Raw genomic sequence first — 12,842 nt, forward strand, 5'->3', positions numbered from 1 at the left:
AACAACGATTAAACAAGCAATAATACTGATGAACTCAGCAAATCTGGGTTCCATAACCATTTGTGTCAAGGACTATTTTTTGATACAACAATAATTTCGATTCAAACCAATTTCATGGAAAACTAAACATTCCTGACTAAGCTTTTGAACTGTAGCGTATATATGAAAAACAAAGCTAAGAGACACAGGAGAAGACACTGGTTTTAAATGGTGACCCCAATAAACAATAGTAAGCTGATTCCCAGCGTGGCTACCCTGAAGAAGCCGGGTCAGGCGACAAAACACTAAACGTGGAATAGCGAGCCGTAAAGCAACGGCCGCATCCTGTGGCGCAGACGGCGATACCTTACATTGCATCCTACGGTTCTGTCCTCCATCGGGGCATCAAGGGGCGGGGGTCTCCTCTGGTCCAAGCTTGGACAAGAAGTCCGCAGACCCGCGCGATGGTTCTCCCGAGATTACGCTCGCGGCGGCATTTTTACAGCAACGAAGGGCAACCGACCAAGACTGAGATAAAGGGACCCGCTGAGTCCCTCGGTCAAAAATAGGTCCACCCAAAGACAATTAAAGGATAAAGGGTAAGCTCCTTACGGCTTAAAAGGTGAGCTTAGGTCGAAACTTTTACTCTCCGTCAACCAAACCAAATTTACAATAAAACAAGCAAAAATATTGAATTGACGAAATGCTACGCGCAGAATGATCAAAACTGGACTTATTGATGTAATCCGTTTATATGCACGGGGCATTGAAGGGCAGGTCCAACGGCATTGTGGCCATAAGGCAGCCGGACGTGTACTCAAAAACGGGCATGGCGAACGGCAGCAGTCCGAGGTTCCTTTCTGGAGCAGGACCACGTCACCACGTCAAAAGCAACGCAGCCACGAAACACGTCCTCTGCATTTAACCAATCAGTGTTCAGCGTGTGGGGACGGTACCTTGATGGTCCGGGATTTAAACCCGCAACCCTCGAGTCCACTTGTTTACCCGCCAGGCCACCACCGGCCCAAAAAGTTAAACGAGGTCGGGAAGCCTACGAGGGCAGCGTTCCACGCCGGCAAAAGCATCAAGGGCGGGAGCGTGCAGAGAACGGTCCTCACAGGGCGGGAGAACTTCACACTGGGATCGCGGCACAAATCTGCACTGTAACAGGCATTGGACTTGCACATCTTTTACACACTCGGGAATAAGGCAGTCGGGCTTCTTAATTAGATTCATGCACGCGCGTCCGGGATTTATTTCATGTTCAGAATCGGAGACGACCATTTTGAGACGCCTCTGAGATTAAACAGGTTTAAGTACACATCGCACACCAGCTTTACATCAACTTGGTGGCTCTGGTCGGCTGTGCGTGATCAACAGCGTTCCATGAAATAAAATATAAAATCCACAGCATGTTGCTCCACAGAAAAAAAAAAAATTAAGTCCCTTTATAAGTGTTTTTCATTCTTTCCTAGCAAAGTGCCCATCAGCAGGACTCTCCTCAAGGTCAGACAACTGGATGGACATGCACATCAACGAAACATTTAGCTTCTTGCATGGTTGTCTTGAGAGGCATGTCAAACTGCAACCAAACAAATGATCTTGCATCTAAAAGCAATCGTCAGTAGATGAGAGTGAAGTGACTGTCATTGTTGTACACGGTGACACGCGTCCTCTGTATTTAACCATCACCCTTGGTGAGCAGTGGGCAGCCATGACAGGTGCCCGAGGAGCAGTGCGTGGGGCCATGGTACCTTCAACAAGGGGACCTCGGTGGCACCTTGGCGGTTCGGGGATTCGTACCAGCAATCTTGCGATTACGGGTCCGCCCCCCTACCCGCTAGGCCACTGGAACATCTTTCTATGTTGTGCTAAAAATCACTTTCCATTTTCAATGACGTGCATACATGTGCATTATAAAATCCATCATATATGGGCTCCACTTGCATAAATGAATGTGCCACCAGCATTTTAAAAATCCCCTCCATAGTCTGCGCTGCACCGGAAACGCCACTGATGGAGAGGGGCGGGCGCTTTTTTTTTTTATTTCTTCTTCTAAATGCAAGAAACAAAAGCGCGCACACACACACACACACAAAACCCTGCCGCGCGATCCACTAATTAAAATGGGAATCGTTCGGTGGGGAGGCCTGTGTTTAAAAGGGCCGTTTGTTCTCCTGCAGACACGATAGAAAAATCACGACCACTTCAAGCCTCTCTGAAGGTGTCAGGACACACGTACCCACACAGACTGGCACGAAATCTGCTAATAACTCGTGTAACACTTACACGTCCAGATTCAACTCTTCACTGGGGTCAACTCACACTACGGCCTAATGTTTTAGTAGAGAGTTTTAATATTACACGTGATGTAATGGGGTGATTAAGTTTTAAATAAGTCAGCGAGACGAGAGTTAAGGCCTCGTTCGTGAACACAGAGCGTTTTTCAAAGCGTCCCCAATAGGCGTTCAGGACGTTGGGATGGTGTCAAATAAACACTGCATGCAATTTCTACCAAAATTACAATATACATTAAACAGCGGCAAGCAAACGGCAGCGAAACGCCAATCTCTCGCAGAAAACAAAAACGCGTATGGCGTTCAGAGGGCGTTCATTTAGAACGTCTGTGTGGCCGAGGCCGAACTCCTACCCGGAGCCCACAGTCACTACCGGCACTACTTTTTAACTAGAAAATCACCAAGCAGCGTCATGATGATATAAATGATATGGGGCGGTGGTATCCTAGCGGTTTAGGGAGCGGCCCCGTAATCAGAAGGTTGCCGGTTCGAATCCCGATCCGCCAAGGTGCCACTGCTCCTGGGGCACCTGTCATGGCTGCCCATTGCTCACCAAGGGTGATGGTTAAATACAGATGACACATTTCACTGTGCGCTGTGCTGAAGTGACAATCACTTCACTTCAAAGCATTTCTCACGTCGGTGGTTTTTATCTACTGGACATTTCTAAAACCTTCAGCTGCCTGATGAGCGATCAATACCGTGGCCAGCTCATTAAGCTAATTTCTCAGGCATTCAATTCAACTGTAGCAAGGACAATTAGAGAAAGACCGTAGAGAAGGAGGCGTGTCAAGTGCAATCAGGATCAAGACGGCGAGTAGATGCAGCAGCTGCACGTGGGAACCCCTCATAACCGCATGCCGCAGCGCTCGACTTGCATGGTCCCGCGTTAACAACCTCCGTAAATAAATAAGGGAAAACGCGGCAGGAAGGTCACGCTTGCTGAGCGTTAGAGGAGACGTCGCTGAGAACTCCCCCGGGGACTGTCCAGGCTTTCTGGCCAGGGCGTGCACCGCACCGATGTTGCCCTCTGCTCCACAACACAAAGGTGACAACCAAGAAGCTTATGCATCTCGAGCTGAAACGCAATAATATTTTAATAATAGTCATCATTATTCTGATTATTTAAATCAGGCCACGCGACTGACCAGGTCACCGAGGCTCCGGCTCCGTCCATACTGGAAGTTCCGGTTCCTGAACTGAAACATTTACATTTACAGCATTTATCAGACACCCTTATCCAGAGCGACTTACAATCAGTATTTACAGGGACAGTCCCCCTGGAGCAACTTAAGGTGAAGTGTCTTGCTCAGGGACACAATGGTAGTAAGTGGGATTTGAACCCGGGTCTTCTGGTTCACAGGCGAGTGTCCTACCCACTAGGCTACTAGGCTACTACCACGTTCGGATTATGTCAGGATTATTTTCCCCAGCCAGTGGGAAGACGCTTCGGTGCGGAGACCGAACCGCTTCGAAACGGCCTGGAACAGGGTCGCGTGTCCGAGTGCAGCGCTAACACTCCGGCCGAACCAAACCAGACTGGACAAAGCGCACAAGGTCCCGGAACGGAAGACCAGGACACTCCCCACAGTCTGAGAGTTCAATAAAATGTACATGTCTTAATAAAGGATAGTCTCGTCTTATCTAACCAGCACTGGACGAGTCGATTCTCTATCAGACCGGAACACGGTCACAAGATTTCCCGGCTCGGTCCCCCGTTCTGGTTTCCATCGCCAACTAGTGTCCTCTGCAGAACAGGGGAAAAAAAAAAAAAAGCAGAGCTGAGCTCGTTTTTGACAAATAGGACAATAAGTTCCTGTGTGTGAAAGTGGGCCCTGGTCGTCTGGCTGGGGGAGCTGCCTGCTTAAGTATTAATCTCTTCCCAGGGACCAGTGCCGCCTTTCAAACGGATGCGCCTTCAACCTACTTCCATCTCGGGCACGCCGCCGCGCTTATGCAGGGCGCGTTCATCGGTTGCGAGGCTGCTTCGCCGAGGTTCCGAGCGATAACCTACCTAACACAAGGCCGGTGTCCCCGTGGTTAACCATGGACACTAACACAGGGATAAAATAACACGCACAACCCGCTTTAATAAGGGGCCAAATGGCGGTGGTTAGATCAAGGTGATCCAGCGTGATGAATCACGTTGGCTCAGGTCATGAGCACGGCCGGGTCGGTGGTCTGCATCGTCCAGCCAGCAGGATGCACTCTGGGAAGAAGGCGATCTGGACGTTACTTTGACGTGAACCACCTGTCTATAGATTTTTTTTTTTTTTTTTTTTTGCGGCTTCGTAGTAACGTAACCCGTGACGACGCGTCCGATTGTGGCAGGACAAACTAGGCGTGGACATTCACGGCCTAAAGAAGTCTCCGCCTCACAACTTACACGCAGCCACATTCAGATGCCATCTGCATACTCAAATGAAAAATGAGCGTTTAAATACAGAATTATGTATATGAAGTGAACATATTTTCACCATTTAAACCCCCTGAAAAAGTTATGATGTGGCCACGCCCGGAAGCCGCACGATGGAATATTAGCGGTTTTATTTTACCTTGGTGGTGACGATGCACAGGCAGTCCATGGTGGCGCTCGGCGCGCTTCTCAGCCGAGCATCGCGGACGCCACTTCACTCCCCGCCGGCACCAAAGCACAAGCAGCGGCGCCCGCACACACGAAACCAGAAGGAACGGAGCGGGAGGGAGGAAAAAGAAAAGAAGAGAGAGAGGGAGGAGAAAAAAAAAAAAAAAAAAACTCAAGTGCCGCCACGCCGCTGCCCAGATGCGCGCCGCACCGTCTGCATTGTTCAAGTTGCCCGTTCAGCAGCGGAGCGCCGGCGAGGAGGAGGAGGAGGAGGAGGAGGAGGGCTCCTGCCCATCATCCCGAGCTCCCCGCGCTCTCACACCGGGTTAAAACGCCGCTCGGCGTTACGTCAGCGGTGGCCGCGTGATAACTCTCAGGTACCCAGAGCAGGACCGATTACAAGAAATAAAACAAAACATATATATATAAAACTACACATTCCGAGCTTATTCAATGCGAATTGACCCGATTAATAATTATGAGGAAAATAATTGCGATAGTTCTTCACTAACGGTTCAAGTACAAAGTAAAATAACGCATTAAAGAAAAATGTATGAATTTAACAAGGTTGCAATCTTGTTACCTTAGTAACAATTCTCCAGGTACATAGAATACGAAAGGCAAATACAAACCATTATATCAGCACAGTAAAATTGATTATTTAAATGTTTATGAACATTTATAGGGTAGGGTAGTAGCCTAGCGGGTAACACACTCGCCTATGAACCAGAAAACCCAGGTTCAAATCCCACTTACTACCATCGTGTCCCTGAGCAGGACACTTAACCCTAAATTGCTCCCTGTAACTACTCATTGTAAGTCGCTCTGGATAAGGGCGTCTGATAAATGCCATAAATGTAAATGTATGAAGATGAATTATCGCAGTCGCTGTCATGTGAAATAATCACAATTCTGTAAGAATTGCAACAGGCCTAACAGTGACAAATCCAGTCGAAATGTGTCTGATGTAAAGAATAATACACTAGTAATGCGCTTGGCCAAAACCATAACATCAGGGGATTTGTGAGAACGGCGCATATTGGTTACTTAAAAAAAAAAAAAAAAAAAAAAAAAATGATATTAATGAGCTATGTATTAAAGATCTACCCCTCCGTTAAATCGGCATGTATATAAGCATCTTACACTAATACCACGTATATGAAGGGAACAAAATGACTTTTGAAATAATGAGGGGACCAAGACTCTAAAAGGGGTCAACACCACCAAGTGGGGCAGATCTAAGTGTCAGAAGCACACCAGTCTTTCACCCCAAAAAACTGCCTTCTGATGAAAGCAGGTCGACCGGAGACCCCTGAACAGCTCAAACACCTTCTACAAGCTTCTCAGCATGAAAGGCAATAGGAAAGGACACTGTAGATTAGGACTTTCCTTCGAGATTAATAAAGTTTTCTGATTCTGAAACGATTACGATTATTAATCAAGCCAGTATATATATATGTTTAGATGACATGCATAGTTGTATTAAAAGCATGCCATAACATGATAACGTATGACCCGTTCATTATAGCTTTCAAAAAAACAGCACAGGAGCACAAAACTGGCAGCATCAGAATATTCATTATCAATTCTGTCAATTATCGTATTTATTTATTTATTTATTTATCTCCGTTTACACGCTCCTACAGCAACTCCAGGCCGCACTCTTTCGCCCAACACCGACGGCAAAGTGAAACCTGGCCACGACCCCAGTGGCCTTTTTAGCATCTACACAACAGGCCATTAACATGTGTTAATAATAGAAGACGTGCGGTATATCCAGTCCCCGAGCCGCTCTGCGCGGCAGCTGCGGACGTGTCGGGATCAAGACGAGACCGCTGACCTTTGGCGTGAGGCAGCAATATTCAAAAGCGATTAATTTCAGATTCAGCCCAGCCAGCCATCCATTGCAGCGCCAAGGATCCCTCCCGAGGGCGCGCGTGGCCTTTTGCGACGTCTCGTGGTTACCACTGCTGCAACATTCGCGTGACGGAGGCAATTGTCCCCCACAAAGGGTCGGGGTGGGGACATACAAGAGCGATTACACGGACGCATTAGTATTGATGAGTGACGAGCATCCAGTGCAGGCAATCTTCCGACTGGGAGCACAGATGGGCGGGGGGGGATGTACACCCACTACGGACACTTTATTAAACACACGGCTCTTTCAAGAGGGGTACGGGTTTTAAAAAAGGTGGTGGACCACCCTCCCGGGATTCCATTCGAAACAGGAACGTTGTTGATAGGGGCGTCCCTAATAAAGTGTCCGGGGAGCGTGCGCTCAATGGCTGACATATGAATGGGACGTTCTGTCGATCTGGGCCAGCAGCGTGGCCTCTATAACCAAGCTCGTGGCGGCCGGCGGTGACATGTGATCTGCCCGTTTCTGGGGGCCGCCTCCAAAGAAGGGGCGCAGTGGCATAGAAACAAACCCCCCTAAACACACACACACACACACAGAGAGAGCGACAGAGAGACAGACAGACACAGCATGAGGCAGGAGAAATGAGATCGCCAGGCATGCGGCAGCCGCGGACTCCTCCACCCACCGAGTGCTACTTACTTTTCTGGCCACATAGGAGGAGAAAGCTTTTCCTAGCACAAGTAGTATTTCTGCTAGGAGGGGAGACTCCTACCGAAGCAATAAATCACATCAAAACAAGAGAAGGAAGAGAAAGTGAACTCATTACTCAAAAGCTTCCTCTGTGTGCCACGACGGTCTCTAATATAACATTTTTATTTTTTAAAAAAAAGGTGCAACGTCTAAGAGTTTTGGTTTATATTCATAGTTCACGGTTTTCGATAGAACGTGAAGGGATTCCAGCAGTCCAACAGACCATCATACTAATAAAATACTAAAAAAACATTTATTACGGTTCTTCAAATCTCTACATTTACTGGTTTCTCATAATAAGAGTGGAAACTTAAAAAATTCTGGTGAAGTCCTGCCACCAGCCAAATCTTACACATTGCACCTTTAAAATGTACCATGGACTCCACACAAAAACGTTTAAAAAAAAAAAAAAAAAAAAAAAAAAAAAAAACGCCGTCCAAACGAGAGTGTCATCTGAAATTTGGTCGTCCACATGGAGAACACCCTGAACAATGTTTTAACCCCTCCACGCCTGTAGGTGGCGCTGTAACCCCCCGCTCTCCATGAATGGCATCTAATTCTCCTCCGCAGTCAGTTTAACACTTCGTTGTTCTCCAGCTGTGTCTTTTCTTTAGAATTGTTCACCGCAGAGAGGATTTCTTGTATCTGTTGTAGCACGACCACGAATGTTATCCGCCACTGTTGTATGTAGGACACGTTCGGGTTTTAAAAAAAAAAAAAAAATCAAAATTCTATTTATTTACGGAACCCTGAAACTAACCCTAACCCTGAAAGTATGAGCTCGTAAAATAAATATTATTACTATACTATACTTCTGGGTATTTTACACTAACAATCTCTTCCCCCATAAAACCTCCACTGGAAGCCAAATATAAATACATAGACAACAAGAAATTCAGCGATTAAGCATAGTCAGTCATATGGTGAGCACTGGGCAGCCATGTTCGGGTTTTAAAAAGTAAATAAAAATGTTATTTATATATGGAACCCTGAAACGGCGTCTCCGTGTGGACCCATGGCCCGATTGGATAGAAATTTCCCCGTTTTAGAGAAAAACATTCTTGTGTGGACAAGGCAAATGGACTAAAATAAAAAAAAAATAGGTTAAGGTTGGAACATTAACTATGTACGGTATATATATATATTTTTTTATAGAAAGCCTTCTATAGAAATAGAGTCGCAGTACAAGGACAGTTGTGTTTAAGGACATTAAAATGCACTGAGATTTTACGACTAAGTCTCTCCTGGCTTAATGAAATGGGCCGTGTTAATTCACCGCACCCACAGGCTCCTGTAATAAACCCCATTATCCATGCGGCCTGTTCCTACTACTCAAAGACACTGAGGTGTCCAGAGCAGGCTAACCAGCCCAAAATGACATCTCTGGGATGTCAACTGTTTTGTTAAATGGATCTAATTTGATTAAATCAGGGTTTGTCATAATTATGACTGATGACCAATTTTTGTATTTTGCATTAATAGAGATTTAAAGTGACTGAAGGAATATGAATTTGCTTTGCTCCCAGAAACCGTGGTGATGCACACCCTCCACACAGGAACCGAGCGGCGCAGTTAAGCGGCGGCGGCCGCTGCATTTTCTTACCTCCACGCTGGGGCTCAGGCTGCTGGGCAGCGTCTCCGATGTCACCGTCGTGCTGGGGAGGCTGGACAGGTCCCACTGATTGACAGGAGGCGTCAGGTCTTCAGACTTCACCACTTCCACACATTTCTGATTGTCCTGTAAGGTCACTTCATAAAATTCCTGGATATCTGGGGTGAAAACGAAAAAACAAAGGTAATCATATATGACTGTATAATAAAATGTAATAAAGTCTTACGTAAAAAATTATCAAGATGGCTGGTTTTCCTTATCAGAGCAGCATGTATTAGCATTCAGTATCAGTTTCATATATTGATATTGGGATAATTACTTCATATCAGTATAATTACCTCACTAATCACATGCATCTTATTCGATCATTTTAAGATCATGCACTTTAGATGATGTCAGGAATCGTTATTTATAATAATATTGTATCATAATCGTAAAATTAATGTAAAAAAAAAATTTTTTAAATGCCGCTGAGGGGTCACAAAAGGTGAAAGTAGGCCTGGCCTACAAGAGGTGAGTCGCATTTCCGAAGCTCTACAGGAACAAAACACTTCTCCTAAATAATCCATCACGTGCAAGTGGCCTTTCCATAAACAGAGATACGAAACCCCCTTTCTGACCTCCGCAGGCTTTCAGCGAAGCAGCACAGCACCAAGGAGGACAGAACTTGCGATTAGAAAAAGGACGGGGCCGCACGGGGAACTTTCACGACCTGCATCACCACACTTTCAGGACCTGCTCCCGCTGACCGGAAGGCCACTAAAGCCATAAAAAGAAAAGCAACTAAAGCAGCCGAGGCCTAAACAGCCCGGCCAGACAACACGTTTGTACTGAGAAGGTGGCAGGGACTCGAAATAAAGCAAAGTGATGCACCGCGTCGTGCCCGGTGACTCTCCAGGCTGGATAGAACGATGAAAACGATGTGGCCGTTTTTTTTATATATAAAATAGAGGTTAAGATTTATTAAGATTCAATAAAATTACAATAAAAGGTGCTTTAAAAGTTAAAGCTGTGAACATGTAGGCATCTAAAGGAATCACAAAAGCAGACAAATCTGTTATATTTGTATTCAGGAACATTTTAGTGCTGCTAGGTTAAATAGATGGGACGAGGGAAGTCCTCCTCATGTACTTTGCTCCAGATGGAGTTAATCCGGACAACCGGGACCCCCGAGCCTCACGTACGATATGGACAGTCGGCCCTTTTTTTTTTTTTTTTCCCCCCTCAGTGGACTGGAGTCCCAACGGGCTTCCCGCCGTCAGCTTGGGAGCGTGGGCCGGGCTGACCAGACGCCAGATCCGACTCGGTCTGCAGCCAACAGGGGGCATGTGAACATCTCAATAAAGCCCAGAGTCAGCCGAGATTAACTGAGAACAAGCGGCATTGCGTGGTAGTAGCCTAGGGGTAACACACTCGCCTATAAACCAGAAGACCTGGGTTCAAGTCCCGCTTACTACCATTGTGTCCCTGAGCAAGACACTTAACCCTAAGTTGCTCCAGGGGGGGACTGTCCCTGTAACTACTGATTGTAAGTCGCTCTGGATAAGGGCGTCTGATAAATGCTGTAAATGTAAAATGTAATGTAAATGACACTGTAATTTAACGTGCGTGTACTGCATACTGTACAAGTACTTCTGGGTATTTTAGACGAACAACATATCTCTTCCCCCATAAAACCTCCACTGGAAGCCAAATAGAAATACATAGACAACAAGAAATACAGCGATTAAGCATAGTCAGTCATACGGTGCGCACTGGGCAGCCATGACACCGTGGGGACGGTGCTTTGCTCAGTGGCACCTCGGCGGATCGGGATTCGAACCGGCAACCTTCTGATTACGGGGCCGCTGCCTTAACCCGCTAGGCTGCCACCGCCCCGACTGCAAGACGTCCCATACGTGTGATGTTCAAATATGACTTCAATTAATACTGATTTAATTTGAAAGCGTTCATTCAGATCGCTGGTCTTTTAAAGGAAAGACAGGGACAGAAGGGAGGATAGAAGGAGGACCGGACATTTCCGGTGCGGGATCGGCATTCCCTCCGTTACCCGTCAGAATCCTGCTCCCTTCCAGGGACGTTTGGCTTCATCCGGACGGCGCGATGTTGACTTTGGCCACGGTTAAGAGCGACTGTCCGGCCCGCCCCCTATTATCCCCGGCTGAACACACAGACCACCCCGGCAGCGGCGCGCTACCGTTTACTGCCATTAATCAGCCATGTTTGCGGGGCCTGCGGTGGACCGGCGCAGCCGGACACGCGGAGGGGGCCGAAGGTGACGGGCGCTGCTGGCAGAGGATCGGTCAGGAGGCGGGGGACGTCATGCTCCAGTTGCGGGACGAGACCACAGGCCGGAGGAGGAGGAGCGCGGCTGGCGATTGGCTCGGGGTAATTGGCACCTTGCTGACGCCGCCCGAAACTGAAAAAGAGGTTTCACCGATTGGAGTAAAAGAACGGCGCGAGATAAGGTGCCCGGTGAACGGGGTTTACGGTACGAGTCTCCCAGAGGATTAGGACCAGCTCCTCCGATAGCGAGATGGAGATAACGCAACACGAGAACTGTGGGGAGACACCAAACCAGAACATTTACAGCATTTACCAGACGCCCTTATCCAGAGCGCCTTACAATAAGTAGTGACAGGGACAGTCCCCCCCTGGAGACACTTTATTTATTTATTTTTTATATATATATATATATATACACACACACACACACACACACACACACACACACATACACACACACACACACACACACATACATACATACACACACAAGTGAAGTGATTGTCACTTGTGATACACAGCAGCACAGCACACGGTGCGCACAGTGAAATTTGTCCTCTGCATTTAACCCATCACCCTGAGTGAGCAGTGGGCAGCCATGACATGAACCGGCAACCTTCTGATTACGGGGCCACTTCCCTAACTGCTACGCCACCGCTGCCCCACGTGGAAAAGACTCAGGGTTAAGTGTCTTGCTCAGGGACACGATGGTTGCAAGTGGGGTTTGAACCCGGGTCTTCTGGTTTAAAGGCGAGTGTGTTACCCGCTAGGCTCCACCCAGCAGAACAGAGCTTTTCCATTTCGCGTCACGCCGAGACGGCGTTTCGTGACACCCGGAACAGTTATTTTCGAAAACTGCCGCTCGGGACGTTCTCTATGTCACCGCGTGGACGACAACGTCTCAGATGACGCTCCCGTGTGGACGCGGGTGTTTTAGAAGCCGAAAACCTGTTTCAGAGAAAATCGTTCCCGTGTGCACGTAACCCCCAGGAAGACGGGGACATTATCTCGTCTGCGCCGTACGGCAGGATTTTACCGCCAGGTGGCTGGACGTTTCCTTCATTTTCATTATGGCGATAAAAACAAGTTAAAACAAGCCGAACATATTACCGCCGGTAGATTATGAATTTATTCATCGGGTCAAATGTTAACTACACAAGAAAACTGTGGAGAGCAGTATGGAGACGCCAAGACGACAACGCGACGGGTCACTAATGTCACGACGCTCCTGACACCGAGCGGCTCGGTTTAAAGCGCTTTTTAAAAAATGATTCATACATTGAGACGCGCGTGATTGACAGCTCACGCCTTTCCAACCTTTACAACGCACGATCTGAAAGGGAAGGGGACGCTCTCCGGTTCCACGGACGGCTGCGTGTGTAACGTAAGCCCCTCTTATTCACACGGCAACTCCGGCTTTAAATAAATAAATCGACGCGCTACCACGTTAGGGGGTTTAGATGGGACGTTGCG

The 12,842-nt window shown here is 47.4% G+C and overlaps 1 protein-coding gene across 13 annotated transcripts in view; it reads right to left on the reverse strand.

The window, feature by feature from the left end:
* The window catches only part of dlg1a (discs large MAGUK scaffold protein 1a), an 83,356-nt gene that overhangs the window by 67,768 nt on the left and 2,746 nt on the right, over nucleotides 1–12,842 (reverse strand). For 6 of the 13 annotated variants that reach the window (XM_029001003.1, XM_029001008.1, XM_029001007.1 and 3 more), the window contains exon 3: nucleotides 9,075–9,241. In XM_029001003.1, coding sequence (XP_028856836.1) covers nucleotides 9,075–9,241 — 167 coding nt within the window. Of the gene's footprint in view, nucleotides 1–350; nucleotides 496–3,925; nucleotides 3,973–7,420; nucleotides 7,490–9,074; nucleotides 9,242–12,842 lie in introns of those variants that run through there. The other 7 variants (XM_029001002.1, XM_029001005.1, XM_029001004.1 and 4 more) reach the window with 3 other exon arrangements.

The sequence above is a fragment of the Denticeps clupeoides genome, chromosome 13 (genome assembly GCF_900700375.1).
Source record: "Denticeps clupeoides chromosome 13, fDenClu1.1, whole genome shotgun sequence".
In the NCBI taxonomy this organism is placed as follows: domain Eukaryota; kingdom Metazoa; phylum Chordata; class Actinopteri; order Clupeiformes; family Denticipitidae; genus Denticeps; species Denticeps clupeoides.